At 44.3% G+C, this 16477-nt stretch overlaps 1 protein-coding gene across 1 annotated transcript in view; it reads left to right on the top strand.

The window, feature by feature from the left end:
• The window catches only part of MFS18 (major facilitator superfamily transporter 18), a 28197-nt gene extending 14639 nt beyond the window's left edge, over positions 1 to 13558 (top strand). Inside the window, exons 7-13 of the mRNA XM_065434787.2 lie at positions 731 to 827; positions 2089 to 2176; positions 3729 to 3763; positions 6524 to 6692; positions 8324 to 8353; positions 10674 to 10830; positions 13376 to 13558. Of these exons, the coding sequence (XP_065290859.1) occupies positions 731 to 827; positions 2089 to 2176; positions 3729 to 3763; positions 6524 to 6692; positions 8324 to 8353; positions 10674 to 10830; position 13376 (577 nt within the window). The 3' untranslated portion in view covers positions 13377 to 13558. The remainder of the gene's footprint in view (positions 1 to 730; positions 828 to 2088; positions 2177 to 3728; positions 3764 to 6523; positions 6693 to 8323; positions 8354 to 10673; positions 10831 to 13375) is intronic.
• The last annotated feature ends 2919 nt before the right edge of the window (positions 13559 to 16477 follow it).

The following is a 16477-nucleotide window of genomic DNA, read 5'->3' as shown; positions in this document are numbered from 1 at the left end:
AATTGTAATTAAATGCAAATACACATAAGTCAAAATTACTATTCCTATCGTAAAATGGTACATTTTATTTAATTATTTCTAATAGCTTTTCTTTGACGCTGTAGTGGTGCTGTCAGCGCAAGACGCTATCCGCAAACGCAAAGCCCTATTCTAAAGCTCTTCACTCCCGCGTGCCCCAACGCTAACACCCGCAAAGCTCTTTAAGGCCCGAAACTATTGGAGCCCCTATTCTAAAACTCTCTATTAGTGCAGGTAAAACTTAAAAATTCATTATGAGAGGTGAAAGTTATTACCTTCTTGAGTATTGAAAGATCTTCGAAATTTAGAGAGATAGATCGTAATAAACAAAGCTACAGGAACATCTGAAGCCACAAGCAGGGAGGCTAGACGAGTGCTAACCATCATTCCCATCGTAACAGAACAATCCCATTACCATAGTTCACTCTGGTAATTTTTGTAGGAAACCCTACAAACTGAACAGTTTGCTTGTAATCGGCTACTGCTACATCAACCACTGTTGTCGACTGTGCACAACGGTGTTGATTGCCGTGATTTTAATCTTGCTCAATCTTCAGTTCTCCTACGTCCAGTAAAATTAAGGGGCTACGAAAGGGTTCCCTGTTTCACTTGGTTCCGTATAAACAATCCGTAGAACAAAGATAAGTCAGTACGTAAATCGTCAGAAAGCTTGCGACCCATTGCCGTGACCCAACGAAACGCACCCATGCAGGGTGATACTGTTGGCGCACTTCACGGAGAACAACTCCTACTTCATACTCATCTCCTGGCTGCCCACTTACTTCCACGAACGCTTTCCCGACGCAAAGGCAAGTCCTCGATCTCATCACATTTAATTGTCAGTCACTTGAGTGTTCACACAAAAGTTGAAGCACATCATTATTGTGCGTTTACCCTTTCTATTTTTTTCTTTTTTGCTTGAAGATAGATATTTGATTGCACTTGAAAGTTCTTGCAGCGTTCGTAAAGGTCTTTGAAACCCTTGAAACACCCTTGGCTGTGAAATTGCCATGTTCAAGGCCTTGAATGCCCTTAAGCTTTCCAGAATCCTTAAAAATCTCTAAATCTTGCTTTTGACTAAGCTTTGTGGAATTTATTTGTGTATTTGGTCACGAGGTTTATGAAAGTCAAGTGTCCAGCCAGCCTAATTTAATTAGTAACTTTGTGGCAGGGAGCCATCTTGGCTGTGTGTGGCCGGAGGCAATTTATGTGAAAAAAAAAAAGCATAGCACGCACTTCTTCATTCCATGCGCAATCAAAACAAGCTTGCTCATTGTTGAAGATAAGTGCTTTGTTTTCCAGCCGTCAGGCATCGTAACAATCTAATTTTTAATTTGTTTGGCCTGGTTCTTGAAAATTGTTGTGAAACCTAATAATTTTTTTTCTGCAAAGGCTCCCCACAAACCCTCTTCTCGTGTGCAAGGTCAGAAAAGTGAAGATTAGCTTCACGTAATTAGCTATATTCGCGGGTATATTCGCAAGCCATGCCATAGCGGTGGTCACTGTTGGTAGAAAGGGCCTAGAGGCTGTGATTTCAAGTTGAAATTGTTCATGAGAATGTGGCGCCGAGAGCTTAGTCTTTTGGGGCGTGTAACGATGCTCACTTCCTTGCTCTCAGTTACCATGATAAACTGAGAATACCTGGACGACCATGTCATGGCCTCCATGATGCTGTAGCCCAACACATCATTTGTGGTACACTGAATTCAGTACCTCAATATTATCATTTCTTTAAGCATGGGAAAGTTGTAGCATTTTTTTTATAGACCGGAGCAAAGATGGAGTTGCAGGTAGTTTAGAAAAACACTTATCAGTTAATTGCTATACTAGTTCAGGTTTTAACTCCAACAACTTTTCATTGTGTTTCTGCACAAATCTACTCTCCGTGGCAAAAAAAAAAAAGAAATGAAGGTGAACAGCTTGTTTTAATTTTCTTCAATGCAGAGTTGTCTTTGGTCATTGCAGTGTTGATGTCAAAATTGTGGTGCTAGCACTGCATGCTAATAGAAAAAGCTGTTAGTACTCTCTGCACAGCTAACAACCACGCTTGCGGCTGGCCCTCTGTTGCAGATGTGGGTGTTCAACATGGTCCCCTGGATCATGATCCCCATCTGCAGCATCGGTGGCGGAACCGTCTCGGACCACTTCATCCGTAAAGGTGCGGTGGCCACTGCTGTGCGAGAAACCACGGTATATTGGTAATCATTGGCAGATTAGCTTCGTTAAGCAGCCGTTCGTTTGGTCTGTGTGCAGTGACACTTGCACACGGTATCAGTATGGCGAGAATTATTTTAAAAAGTGAGGATCATTGATAACCGCCAGCCACAAGGTAGTCTAAACCTGAGAGTTGACACAATAAGTCGGCGAAGGCACAAAAGGGAAAGACCAAAGCAACGCTGCCTTCGAGTTCCCACCCCGGCTCGCTGTAACGTCATGCATTTTGACGGCGTCTGCTCAGGTCTAGTTGATTCTTTTTATTGGTAAGGATGGGCTATGCTGTACTCTAAAGAACCCGAAGAATGAACTTAGCAAGATTTAAATAACTTCACTATGTGCGACAATGACCTGAATGCAAACAAAGCTACTTTGAAATCCACGACATTGCACCGTTGCACGGCCGCTGTAGTTTCAACGCAATTTTTTTTTATGGAGCTCTTGCCTCCGCATTCTCCTCCATTAATCAACCTATTACCTCTGAAATAATCAAAGTAGAACTTTAAAAGAATTCTTTATAAGGCTAAACTTGTTTAATGTTTATATTTGGTGTCGCTTCAGCACCTGCACTTCCGACGTAGCATAGCACCGTTAGCATTGCGTCATCATTCGAAAAATTGTCACGAGGCACGGAGCATGTATTCCTGGCAACCGAAAACATGACATGTTCTAGTTTCGTGGCTCTCACATGGCTGTCATTTTCTTCGCGCACCTTGACATACTGAGGGAGTGGTGAATGACCTGCCACGTTTTCGAGGCAGTCGGCAATGGAGGCTGAGAGTCACTGGTCTACTGTTCACACTAGCTCCTGTGAGTGTCTGTCCAGCTTCCTGTATCTTTGATGACGTCGCACGACCGGCAACAGCGCAGTATGTCAGCGCCTTATAGCATCAAGAAGCGGTGACACTGACACCACTACGTACAAGTGCCCAAAGCACTCTCCGGTGCGAGTACCTTCTCCTACGCCGTTCACTTCAGGACCATGCATGCCCTCCTTTTGTTATCTGCGAGGCGCCATCGTCTACAGTGACAAATACAACAGGCAACAAACGTTTCTCTTGATTTTCGTTTCTTTTTTTATGATACCTGGCATAAGGGGATATAATTCCCTGGCAAATGTGTGTGGATCCAGTAATACAAATGAAAAAGAAAAATGAAAGCACATCGCTGGTGACATGTCTTGGTCATGCGCAAGTTTAGCAAGATTTTCAGGTACACGGACTAAGCCAGATAAGCCTGGCAGGACATGTGTCCTCCTGAAGGGAACAGTGCAGCGCATGATACTGGGGCAAAAGACTGCTTTGTATGCTTGTACAAGCTATAACCAATCTCACCACTTGTCAACATTGTAAGGTGCTGAAATGCCATGCAGTCAACGCTTATTCTGTAATAAAAACTGTGGAGGTTGCAGTGTACCTCTGCATTCTTCTACACTTCGAGTGATTAGCGTTACATTCTATGTATGTACTTATTTTGTTGTTTTTTTTCCCCTTCAGGGCAGCCCATTGCCAAGGTGCGCAAACTATCAGAGGTAAGCGAATTTCGCGTCAGCTTGGGATGTGCCAAATCTTTTACGATGCTGCTGATGTAGGGGTGATTTCTGGCCATCCTAGACTTTGTTTTCTGTGTGAGAGAAGAGAAAGGAATGCAATAAGTCCTAGGCTACGGGCTGTGAAATCAGTTTTTCTTTCTTTTTTTGTCTCTAGAAAACTTTTAGAGCTAGGGAAGATGCTTAACTAAAGCAAAAGTGTTTTTTGTTGCGTAAAAAATTGGTAATTATCAAACAGATTCAAGCACTCGCATCATCCGCTACCTTCCTTATTCGTGTGTCATCTTCGCTGCAGAAATTCATTCATTAATCCCTGAAAGTTCTGCAAGTCACTATACTTTGTGATGCAGCAGCAATGCAAGGAAATGAACAGAACACAAACGGGACGAGACAATGTTCGAACGGGGCAAATCAGTTCTCCGGAAGCCGACAAGGTCTAGGAAGATTCACAAAAGAGAAAAAGCTGGCATCTGCCCGGCTGTAGCATGAAGCTGCTAAGCAAAAGGTTTCTCAGAAAGAAAGCATCACAGTTCAAAAAACGTTCGTCCTGGACCTGAAAGCAAATGCGGGACCAACGTCTTTCAGGGGTGGTCACTCCATTGTCGGAGCTAACCAGGAGGCTAGCAGATTGCAGGTCTGCTAGCCTCCTGGTTAGCTGCCGCTCCTGATTAGCGTTTATAGCTTTGCGCTACAGTTGGGTGGATGACCATTGTTCTCCTTCCACAGCATTCTGACTGTCGACTAAGTTTTATCAGCATCTGCACAAATACGCTGACTAGCAGGACTGATCCATTATCATTACAAAACAAAAAATGAAGGATAGACAAGTAAAAAAGAATGAAGTCACATGAAGTTGAACCATCCCCTTCTCAGCGGAATGACAGAAGGAAGGCTGACGTCCCTCACTTTGGTGAGGAAAAATAGTTTGCAGATGAACGAGCCAGCTCAGGCTTCACAGAACTCGTTTGTGTATGCAATAAGTCCTTCACTTTATCTCATGTGTAGCGGGTAACACTAAATAGGCTGGAGAAACATTTCTGCCACCAGCAGCCACAGTGCACCACACGCGCTCACGGCTGGAACTTAGTGTAATATGTATATCGTATATACTACGTAGTATATACGTCGCATAATGCTGGCAACGCCAAAGTGCACTAGTAGTGCGTGATTTCCCCTGAACCTTATATCCACAAGTTGTAGTAGCGATATACAGAGTAGTTATTCCACAAAGAAAGTCACGGATAAAAATAAAAACTCCCCTTCGAAACGCACGGAATGAGACGTTGAATGACGTTGCTAGTACCCGCATAGCTTGCGCAGCGTTGCCCGATTAATACAGAATGGAGTGCACTCCTGGAATTGTCCATTAATTCCCTATCATCCTACCATTGTTAGCCTTCTAGTTGGCACAATTGGTAGATCGGCTGCTCAGAAAGGCCTGCAATGGTTTTGGTGTTGATCTGCGTTGCAGCAGGAGTGCAGTTTGCCTGTTGTCTTACGACAGGTAAAAGTGTAGAAGTGGCTCTCGTTCATTAAACCGTGTGCAGGAGACGAGCCCCAGCATGTGCAGTTAGCACCTTGTCTTCATTTTTAGCAATGACTGGTGCCGCCATTAGTTGGCCAGCAAATGTAAATTAACATCGCTAGAAAATAGTTGAAGGGATGGGACAACAACGTACAGTGCTGCACCTTCGTGCATCTCCTCTTGCTGTCCTGTTTTTCGACGCTGCAGTATTGTGCGAGTGTGCTGTTCCAATGAAACACCATCATGAATTCCAGTTTAGGCCAGCACCATCATTTCTTGGTTAATTGATTGATTGAGTGGCCAAATTTGATTGAAAGAGAAAAAAACTTTTACATACACAATAAAATACATGAAGACGTTTCAAAGTGAAAAACTGTCTGTGACAGCTCTCATATACAAATCGGAGTTAACGCAAATTGATTCATTGATTGAGTGATTGGATTTGGTATGTTGGAGAACACAGGGGCTGAGAGACACCTAATGATGGACTCCAAGTAATTGTTCGCCACCTGAGATTCTTTATCGTTCACCAGAGTTACAGCCAATACACAAGTGTTTTTGCATTCTGCTCTCGTCATTAGGAGGTTGCCACAGCGAAGTGTGTCAAAGGTTTTAAAGCCCATGCTCAAGAGAAGTGCTTGGTTACTCAGATTTAGGCACAAATAAAAGAACCCCAGCCGATCAAAATTATCGTATTTAGTCAGTTCTATGGCACCCTCAATTGTAACACGACACCCAATTATCTTTCACAGCCAGAAATTAAAAAATGCAGTACCCTGGGTCGTAACATGCATCCCGATTTGGAAACTTGAAAAAAAAGAATGCAAGATGCAATACCCTTGATTGTTGCCTCACCAGATTTTCATGGAGATTCGTTCTCACTGTGCAAAAGAAAACTCTTTGCTTTCAAGCCATGGTGGGCTGGCAGTCACTCGTCACTACACGAGATTGGGAGCCAATTGGGGCTAGGGGGTATTTGGGCACTACGTACCTATCACAGTTTGGGTTTTATGCTTCGTTCCAGAGCGCGCATCATAATTTAGTTAAATTACTGGCAAAAAAGTGCTCCCTAAGGATTGAGTGAATACGGTAATTTGGAGCCTCCCCCCCTCGAGTTAGTTCGTCTGGGACAATAAAACCCCCAGGATCGGGTTGTTATGGTTACCGGAGAGCCCGCCCCGACTTATTTCGAGGGATGCCCACTTTTCGTGGTGCAGGCTCTGTGCCAGCTGAGCAAGGCGCTGCTGCTGCCCCTGGTGCCCTGGTGCAGCTACACCTGGGCGCTGCTGTTCATCTCGCTGGCCGTCGCCTGCTCGGGCTTCCACAACAGCGGCGTCTTCATCAACCCGCAGGACATCGCGCCGCTCCACGCGGGGTCCGTCTTTGGTGAGCGACGAACGAGGGAGGGCGCAGAAGTCGCCGCGCATTTGGAAAGCGTTGAACGATAACGATTTCTTGCAAAAAATTACCACACGGACCGTTGTGATTGTTCAGCTGCCGTAGTAACGATCGGTAGTACGTATAGATTTGTCCCATCTTCACGCTTAGTGGTATTCAGGGGTTCACGTGGCGCTGTTTATTACATTTTATACTATTTCTAAATTTTGAAGAAGTCAGGTTTATCGCACGAAGGCGATAAGTTTCACCGTGAACACACGATCAGTGGTAAATTGCTGCCTTTGTAACGCAATATTGGGTTCAATGTGATCGATTTGCAAAGTCCCACAGAGCAGTTTGAACCCAGGTGGACCAAGTTTAGGTACTATCGTGCACTGTCATGCCCATGCTGGCTTAACTGTTGTACTCGCTGCTCCCATTGACACTGGCATTCTAGTTCCCCCTAGTAATATTTGCAGGAAGCTCAGTGGCATGAAGTTCTTGCCAAAGAGACAAGTGGAGCTGAGCAGGCCGTGTGTTGCATACAGCACGTAACCAGTGGGTATAAGGGTAACAAAATGAGTGCCAAGAGAAGGGAAACAGGCGAGTGTCCCCATGGATTAGGCAATGCAAGGAAATTGGGAAAGTTGCCGGCATAAGACGGGGGTCAGCTGGCACAAGACGGGGTAATTGGAGATCGCTGAGAGAGGCCAGCAGTGGACATAAAAAAGCAGGATGATGATCACCACAGGAATGAAGTTAACTAATGTGGAAGAGCAGAGAAATGATGCAGACGCAGACAACACACAGCACTTTGTGTCGTCTGTTGCTTGCACATGATGGCATTGCTTCTGTGGAAGCACACTACACGAGAGTGAAATAAGTTGACCTCCTTTGTTCCTCGGATGAAGTGCATAGTCACCACTGCTTCATATTTAAGCATAGTCATTTACATGGTGGCTTACGTCATGCTCTCAGTATGTTGCATCACGCTCTCAGTATATGTTATTTCCCTCGGCGCCTAAGATGAGTGTTGGTTGAAGTTTTTTTTAGCTAGAACTTGCGGCTCACAAAAATTTTTTATATGAAAATTCAGTGCCCCGATATGGGCGAGTACAGCATATTGCAATGAGTGTACAAGTGCACATGATCACGTTTCATCATGCCGACCCTAGTTAAAATAGGTGCGTCTGGTATGCCGGTGTGCCTTATATACCAAATTTTTCTTTTGACACTAGGGAGAAGTTGGGGGTGCAACTTATATAAAGATGCGACTGATAGCCCAGAAAGTATGGTAAGCTTTTTAATAATTAAATAGTTATTCTTGCACAAGTTATTTTTGCTCAGGACTAGCGTGGACAGCACACATCAACGTACAGTAAGTTCCATTTTCGTAAAGCCCTCTGTTATTCTATAATCCTTGGCGGCATTTAGTTGGGGCGACTTCTCTGTTGGGGCAACGAAAACCTAAAATAATACACTCCAGCCTGTGCCATAGCAGGCTTACTTAAGTGCAACGGCCGGTAGTGCTGTGTCATCTTGTGTGGTGTCCGCAAATCTTGCACTTGAACAGTAATTTCTTTAGGTAATTATGAAACAACTGGCCCTTCTAAACGTTTTCCTTTTCTTCACTGATGCAGGCCTGATGAACACAATTGGAGCCATACCAGGTACGTGCATTGTGTCATCTTTTAAACAATTTAATATTTGCCAGCAGCTGGTGATGCATGTTTGCATGCAAGAGAGAGTGGAAGCGAATAGTAGAGCGTTTCACGACTCTACCACGCCCCTGATTGTAACGCTAAGTTATATTACCGCCCAAATATTTTTTTAAAAAATTGACTTGGGGCCGATTCTGCCATGCACATCAAGCAACGAAATCTGAGTCGACACATACTGTGTTTAAACAATTTTGTGGAACACACAAAGGCACACAGACACACAAACACCGAATCTTGACAGCTGTCAGAGTCCGGTGACACCTCCTTTTCATCTTCAGTTCATCTTCAGTAAAGTCATCTTCAATTCCATCTAATGCATTAGAAATGCCACACGTACAGCACACTGGGAAATGGCAACAACAAACAAAGGCACACAAAAGAACATGCATTTAGGTAATTAGGTAAAACTTAATTAGCAAGTTTTTGTTAATTATTATGCATTTCAATATTTTTGGGCAAGTAATGTCCCTCTCTTCGATTAGGCTAGCTCATGGACTAGAATTGTGCTATCTCCCACAGGCAATTTTTAAAAATTTTGGTAGTGTTTGTTGAACCACCCTGTATACTGTAAGCAAAATTTGGTTGACCAACTACAGTGGTTGAAGAGAAATTGGTAAAGTTTCAAGGCAGATTTTTAACGAGGGTTGCAATGTGGGCTTGTTGGTAACACGTCTTGAACGAATCTAATGTGTGTGCGTCTCTGTGTGTCTTCTTTTGTCCTGTCTTTTAATTGCGCTACCGTACACTTATTCAAGATGTTTAACTTCAAAAGAAAGCTAAATGCTCCTCTCTGTTGATCCGCTCAAAAATACAAAGTTATTCCATTTGAAGACTCATCAATACTTCTTTTTGGGCGAGTTGGTTCATATTGAAACATATCGGTAACAGTGCAAACAGACAACTACAAGAAGGAAGACACGTACACACAAGCGCTGACTAACTGGTTTTATTGGCAAGGATAGCACACCTTATATACGCCGGAATGAAGCAATGGAAATGAAGGGGAAAAACACTTAAAGGGTGATAGCGTGTTAACAACGCAAGCGCAATACAGCCAAGCATGCGCAACAAAACGCAGACAATTATTTGCTTTTTCTTTGCAATCAGAACCCCCAACAGCCGCATCCAGAAGATCAAATTCAGCGTCAAAGAGAGCGAGGCAAGGAGTGCTAAAGCGCTTGCTACCTCATTTCCTAATGTGGTAGGCTTCTAAGCTGATGCGCGCTGTCTTGTCACTGCTCTTACCTAGAATCGTCGTCTCTTTCAACCGGGCCACACAATCCGTACACTTGCCAACGTGCGCAACTAAATCTGCATATTTATCATCTAGTCTTTTCAGTTTTTGAGCGCGTTCCCCTAAACGGTCATTGACACAGCGACCAGTTTTGCCAACATAAAACATCCCACGACATGGGAATGCAATACACACCACTCCAGTGGAACATTTAACAAACGCCGGGAGGTGGTTCTTCTGGCATCCACGTTTTCTGGCATTGCAGATACATGGACACAACTTTCCCAGCTTACTTGGGGCAGAGAAACAAATTGGCACGCCACGCCTACATGCCACCTTCTTAAGATTCTGGGAAAGTTTATGATGTAAGGGACCACCTCAGGCTTGGGTGCCTTCCATTGATCCTCAGCCACTGTACTTTCCGATCCACGCTTGAGTACTTGAAGAATCTTTGCATTGTTGACATGCTATCACCCTTCAAGCGTCTTTCCCCTTCATTTCCATTGCTTCATTCTGGCACATATAAGGTGAGCACATATTTGCACATGCGAACCTATGAGAAACACCATGTTATTTACATTTAGTGCATATGAAAGCGTGACAGTTTTTTTATGAGCGGCTGACCTCCGCAATAATTTTCCAAGTGTTCTGCTTATTCACCACCTTGTTTAGGCAGCGAAGTAGCCTTCATATGGTTTCTTGCTTCAATACTGTCTTCGCAGTGAGGTCTTGCCTGTTTTGTGAGAATTGGAATGAGATTTAAGATGGCCGCTGTCTGCTCTGTGGTCTATTTAGCCGTCTACAACAAGTATTGGAACAAAGCCACTATTGCTTGGAAATTTAGGCTAGTAATTAAAGGCACATAAAGTGTAGCAAATAAAGCCAGAAGCACTAAGGTCAGTCAAATTCACGCGCTCGCCATCATTCTCATGGTATCACCAGAGTTGCCTGTAGCAATTTAATTAGAAAAAAGCTTATGCTGTAGCCCAGGCAAGCGCGTAAGCTTAACCAGGCCTGCCTCCAACCATGTCGCAGGCTTCTTGGGCGTGTACCTGGCGGGCTACGTGGTAGATGCGACTCGTAGCTGGTCGCTCATCTTCTACCTGACGTCGCTGCTCAACCTGGTCGGGTGCGCGGCCTTCCTGGCCTTTGGCCGCGGGCAGCCTATCTTTGCCGGGCAGCCCAGCCTATGGTAAGAGTTCTTGCCGGCCTCTTCCTTCGCCTCTGTGATTGCGTTTCATGGCGATAGCAATTTGTAGACCTTTTCGTCAGACAAGGGGGAAAGGGCAAGTTGCGAGCCTTTCCTCCTCTCTGGGTTGTGCGAGCTGGCGGTGCATTGCTCGAATGTGTTGCCGTCGCGTGCTGCATAATGATTTGGACATGTTTTGGCTTGTTCGTCATGAAATTTACGTGATGTCAGCTCGTACAAGGTCATCAAAGAACTACTATGTAGCTTTTCGGTGCAGCGGTAACTATGGTATGCTGAAATTTCTCTTGGCTGCGCAAATATTTTCACTCAACAAAGAAAACCGTTATCTGTGAATTGCCAGTGTGAATGGGAATATATTCTCACTATCTGATCACTTGCCGTCGGAACTAAAACTTTGAGTGCTCATGTATGGCCAGCCCAATGCAACTCCAAAACATGTTAGCGCCAATCGTTATGAAACATTTGCGTCATTCACTGGAATCATTCTCTTGTATTTCAAGTCCAATAGACTTGAAATCACTACGGTATCTCTACATTAGCCTCCTGTACGAAGCCAATGGCGTTGCTCAACACAGCAATCACTGCTGCTGGTAGATCAGCATTATACATACAAATTTTGTGCTTCGTCATTGCCTTTTTGCCCTGTAAAGCAGTAATATCCAAAGATAATCACATTAAGGAAACGACTGATGCCATGAAAAAAAATTATACGGATCCAACAGGCCTATTGTAATGTATGTGCCGTGAAGCAACGCTATTAGACCTTTTCATCAGGTGAGGTGGAAATGTCTGGCAACCAGCATGCTACAAGTGGTTTTTTTTTTTTTTTTTTTGCTTGTGCAAGCTTGAATGTGTTGCCAACTGTGGAATGATTTCGACATCTTTTAGCTTGTTCTGTGAAATCGTTATGCGATCTCAGTTCATACAAGGTTTTCAGGGAACCTCTAGTCTTTGGTTGCAGCAATAATTACAGGAAGCGGGAATTCTTGGACTGTGCAAGCATGACAGGCACATCAACAGCCAGAATTTGTGTGTCATCGCAAAACGATTTTTGCTGCAGTGATTTGCTGTGTCCACAAATTGAAAGCGTGAATTACAAAAAAAAACTTTTCGCCATCTCATTGCTTGGTGTGTGAACTGAAACCTAACAGTACTCATGTACAAGCAACTAAACACGGCACTCCGATACATCTAAGCACAACTCGCGACCGCATTTGCATGAGCCACATGTATCGTTCTCATGCATTTAATATTTACGGTGATAGGTCTACGCTAGGCCTGCCATGTGTGGCCAATGGCATTGCTCGACGCAGCAATCAGCAAACGAACATGATACATAAACGTTGTGATTCAGTACCAGCTTTTCGCCCTGTAAAGCAGTAATGTTTAATGGGCTCTGCAAAAAAAAATGCAGCGGATTTTTTGAGAGGACACGAATTTTGCAAAATTGGTCGGTGCATTAACAAGGACGGGCTTAAACAAGCCCGAACAAAGTGTCAGCATAGAAAGCAGAGAAAGCTTCACCTTAAAGGGCCCCTCACCAGGCCCCATAGCAAATTTTGGTTATACATTGGAAGTTTTTACGTGCTCCCTAGGGAGTGTTCTGCCGTAAAATTTTTTCGATTGGTTCACTAATAGCCAAGATAGAAATATTTCAGTGCCGCGAACTCGTGATTTCAGCAGGCGAGCTCCACTGCCAAGAGGTACACTCTCTCCACTGTCCAGTCTAGCCTCCGCAGACGAAATTCCTTCCCTGCATTTTCTCACACCAGACCTCGAGAAACGCATGACGTGTCCGTCACGAGCCCCGCCTTCATTTTTTTTTTTCTCCTCGCATTTTCGTAGTGTGGCACACTTGCGCTGACGGCGTCGCGTGTGAGCTGTCGTCTCGTTTCGCACAGCGCGCAATTTTGCGCGCTGTGCACGAAGACACCTGACTAGAGGTATTAGTCAGCGCTACACAGATACTGAGGCAGACACAAGCGGATCACAGAGCATGATCCCGCGCTGGAACACAATAGAAAATGACAGTTTCGGTGTCTGCGCGCATGACTATACGTAGGAACAAGCAGGCGAAACGGAAGTACATCTCTCTTGCTGCGGTGCGAAGTAAAACAAAAACATGCAGATGTTTGGTTTGTGTGTTCTATTATTTCTCCTAACTTTAATTCGTCTATTCAAGCAACAGATTACAGATATAAGAGATGTTTCCTTGAATAATTCTCGATGTCACGTGTCACTACGAGTGACGTCACAGCACAAACATGTGTGCATAGGGGCACTAGCAAGCGTACGTCACCTTCTGTCTTGGAGCACGGTGGCCGCGAGGAGAAGCGCTAACGGAGTTCGATTTGAAATTTGAGATCTTTCCGCAGCGCGTAGCTAAGTAATATTTACCGGACACGATCGTTAGCATGCGTTCTATCTGCGCTCGTCAGCTCAAAATGGCCAGACTCGGTGAAGGGCCCTTTAAAAACTGTCGACAAATTTGTAAAATGCCTTTTTTTTTGTCTTTTCCGTTTTTCAGACCTGCTGTCGAAGATGGGGTCCACCCACCGTCGCCAGAGTCTAGTCACCACCAAAGTACAAGCGTCTTTCAGTCTTTTTTTCTTTTCTCTCTAGTTTTGAGGACAAGAGCCAGAAGCATGTGCCTTATTGCCTGTTTCTGCACCACACCGAAGAAACTTTTATTAAAGATGACAAAAAACAACGCGCTGAACCTGGGCAAGTGTTGTGCAACCGCTGTTAAACGGTGTGGCGCACCGCTCGCAAATCTCGTATGTCACAGACGTCGAGGAAGTGTTGTAAGTGCAGTCGAAGGTGGTGACATCCGACAAGGGTCTTCACATAATTTGTGCCAATTTCAACAAACAATTCTTGGGCCTACCTCGCCGCAGAAATTTTTCGTGCGACACCGCCAGTCTCTACTAGAGGGAAAGCTCATCACACTTGTCACACAACAACTACAGTTACAAGGCCAAGTACACACGCTTCCCCATAGTGAGATAAAGTCAGAGTGTTATCCAGGAATTATTTCCCGGGGTGTGGGTGGGACGGGGGAATAAGTTCACCATGCACCCCTGGCTGTGCTACCTCGAAAGATGTGGCTGCATCTACGCCTTCGACTATGGTACCGAATGATAGCCTACAGCCATCTTTAAGAAGAGTTTGTTATTGAGCCAGTTGGTACACAATGCTTAAGGTTAGGCAGGATGAGCGAGACTAGTAGCCAACATTCTCGTTTCCACCAAGCAGCAGTCACTACGCTGTTAGCATGCCGATTGCGGCACATCACGCAAAGCTGTAGACTGACACGCGGTGCCATTGCGCGTCCACAAAACTGCAGCGTTCAGCCCAGCACTCGCCATTATCAGCCCAATTCGTCGAGTTCACCATTCAGTAACCTTCGTGCCACACCACAAAACCCCGGACCAACAGGCAGCAGCACACCACTAGTTAGTTAAACCTCTATATAACGAAGTCGGTAAAATCGGCGATTTAGTTATATCGAATTTAGATATATCGGCAATTATATCGAAATTTCCTTCTATTGAAAGTCGACCTTTGATGCAAATAAGTAGTCGCCGATCTATTTCTCTTGCACGGAAAGGGGCCGCAGAATTTTCCAAATTACCGGGCGATCGAATAAAGCAAATATAAATACGAAAGCAATCCATTTTGATAAATTCGAGAGTCAACGATGAATGATAGTTTCGTGGCACGTTACGTCTACGATATCTTCTCCGCGGTACGAATTGAGCGAAGCCAGCCACGCTTTCCCCTGCACTCCGCCCCCGCGGCTGATGGCGCCGCCCGCACGCTCCCCGCTGCTGGCTTCGTCTGCTGCTCGCTCCATTGGTTACGAAACTCTAGGTTACGCAACCTCCAATGCTAAACGCGCGGTAAGACAGTTTACATAGTGACACGCCGTGTCAACACGCCCGCTTTTTGCGTACACGGCATATTGCCTCTAAAGCAGGGTGCGCGGCGGGTATGCACTCAGCCGCGCTTACAACCATCCTGCGCAGCCACGGCCGAGACATGCGCCAACTTACCCCCGTCTTAGACACTTCATAAAAGCAGCCAACCGTCTTTACTCGGTTGCATGGAGAGTTTCATCATGTGCATGTTACAGGAAAGGTCGTCATCAAACCAGACGGCCATTACTTCTTGGTTTGAAACTTTCCAATTCCATATTCCCACATGCAATTGATTTTACTATGCACAACTGTGTTTACTGGTCTAAAAATGATATATAGTTAGACTTGGACAAATTGAGTCTCAGACTATTAGCACACCTAACCAGTTGCATAGCTTTATTAAGTAGGCGTTTGCCATTGGCTCTATGCTGCATAGGGAGCTAGATGAAAAAAAATATAATCCACATATATAATCAGTTGCAGCAATTGTGATCAGCTATATTACTTATATAAGCTATATCATTTATATAAGCTATGTATATCGCCGTTTGTCGCATATAAAAATTTTACAATGTAGTGAATTTAGGAACCGATTTGTTTTTATTTAGGCTATCAATTTCTATCAAAAGCTGCAATATAAAAAAAAGCCGATTTATCAAGTTGATAGTGTTGCAAAAAAAAAAAATAGATTTCAAGCATTGTAAACTGCAGCTTTAAGACATTTGTAGCAGATCAAATTCACATATTGTACACCACTCTGAAATATAGCATTAATTTGCGAATAAGACTTCTGCCAAACCATTGTAAACATTATAACCATTTCACGCAAGCTGTAAACTCCTATATTTGTCCCCTTGCAACACTCGAACAGACGCATTTCAAGAACTGCGTGAATTTGTAAGCTTCATTTCTATATTTCTTGAGCTCGCCAACTCTTGAGACATATCGCACGAAAATATCACTTTATATTAAAAATTCTGCTTCCCAATGTCATTATAATTGCAACTTTCTCGCAACCATGCAACAAATTTCATTCACATCGGTCCGGAACTTGTCGGAGTTAGCCTGAAGCTAAAGCTTGCTTTAGCCCTTTTCCCAGAGAACAATGCACCAGTGGGACTGCTTCCCACAAGACACTTGTTCTGTTCTCCGGGCTTCTGCACAAGTTCATATTCTAGCACCTATAGAAATTTTGTCATTACCAATCTCACTATTTTGTTTTGTGCCACTATGGCTTTTGGGTATTCGAGCTTTCTTTTAAATTATTGTTGTAATGAACTATGCCCTGTACACAACATTTAAGTGGCCTATTTCACAGAGTTTACAATTGTGACAACTGGGATGCTTCTATACATATATACTTCAGCACGACCCGTGTGAAGCTGCACCTTGTACGGGTGGTCCGGGATACCTACAGATTACTGACAAAGGTTGCCACCAGGCAACATACCAGAAAAAAATTTGCAGTGTTTTCGCATCGAGTACGAAGTGTGTGGCTAAATATCATCGGCCAACACTAAATGAGGGGCAGCAAGCATCATTTGCTGCTTTGAAGCAGGAACACAGGAGCAGCTAGAAGTCTGCTGTGCAACTCTTTTGAAAGCTGGGAAGACGAAACACATCGATGCAAGATATTCGGCCGCGGTGGCATCGCAGACATCACGTGATGTAAAGCAAATGAAAGGTACACCTCTGGTTCACGTACAAGA

The sequence above is a fragment of the Dermacentor albipictus genome, chromosome 10, assembly GCF_038994185.2.
Source record: "Dermacentor albipictus isolate Rhodes 1998 colony chromosome 10, USDA_Dalb.pri_finalv2, whole genome shotgun sequence".
Classification (NCBI taxonomy): Eukaryota; Metazoa; Arthropoda; class Arachnida; order Ixodida; family Ixodidae; genus Dermacentor; species Dermacentor albipictus.
Note: the sequence above shows the minus strand (reverse complement) of the source record. Positions and strands in the feature narration are given on the sequence as shown.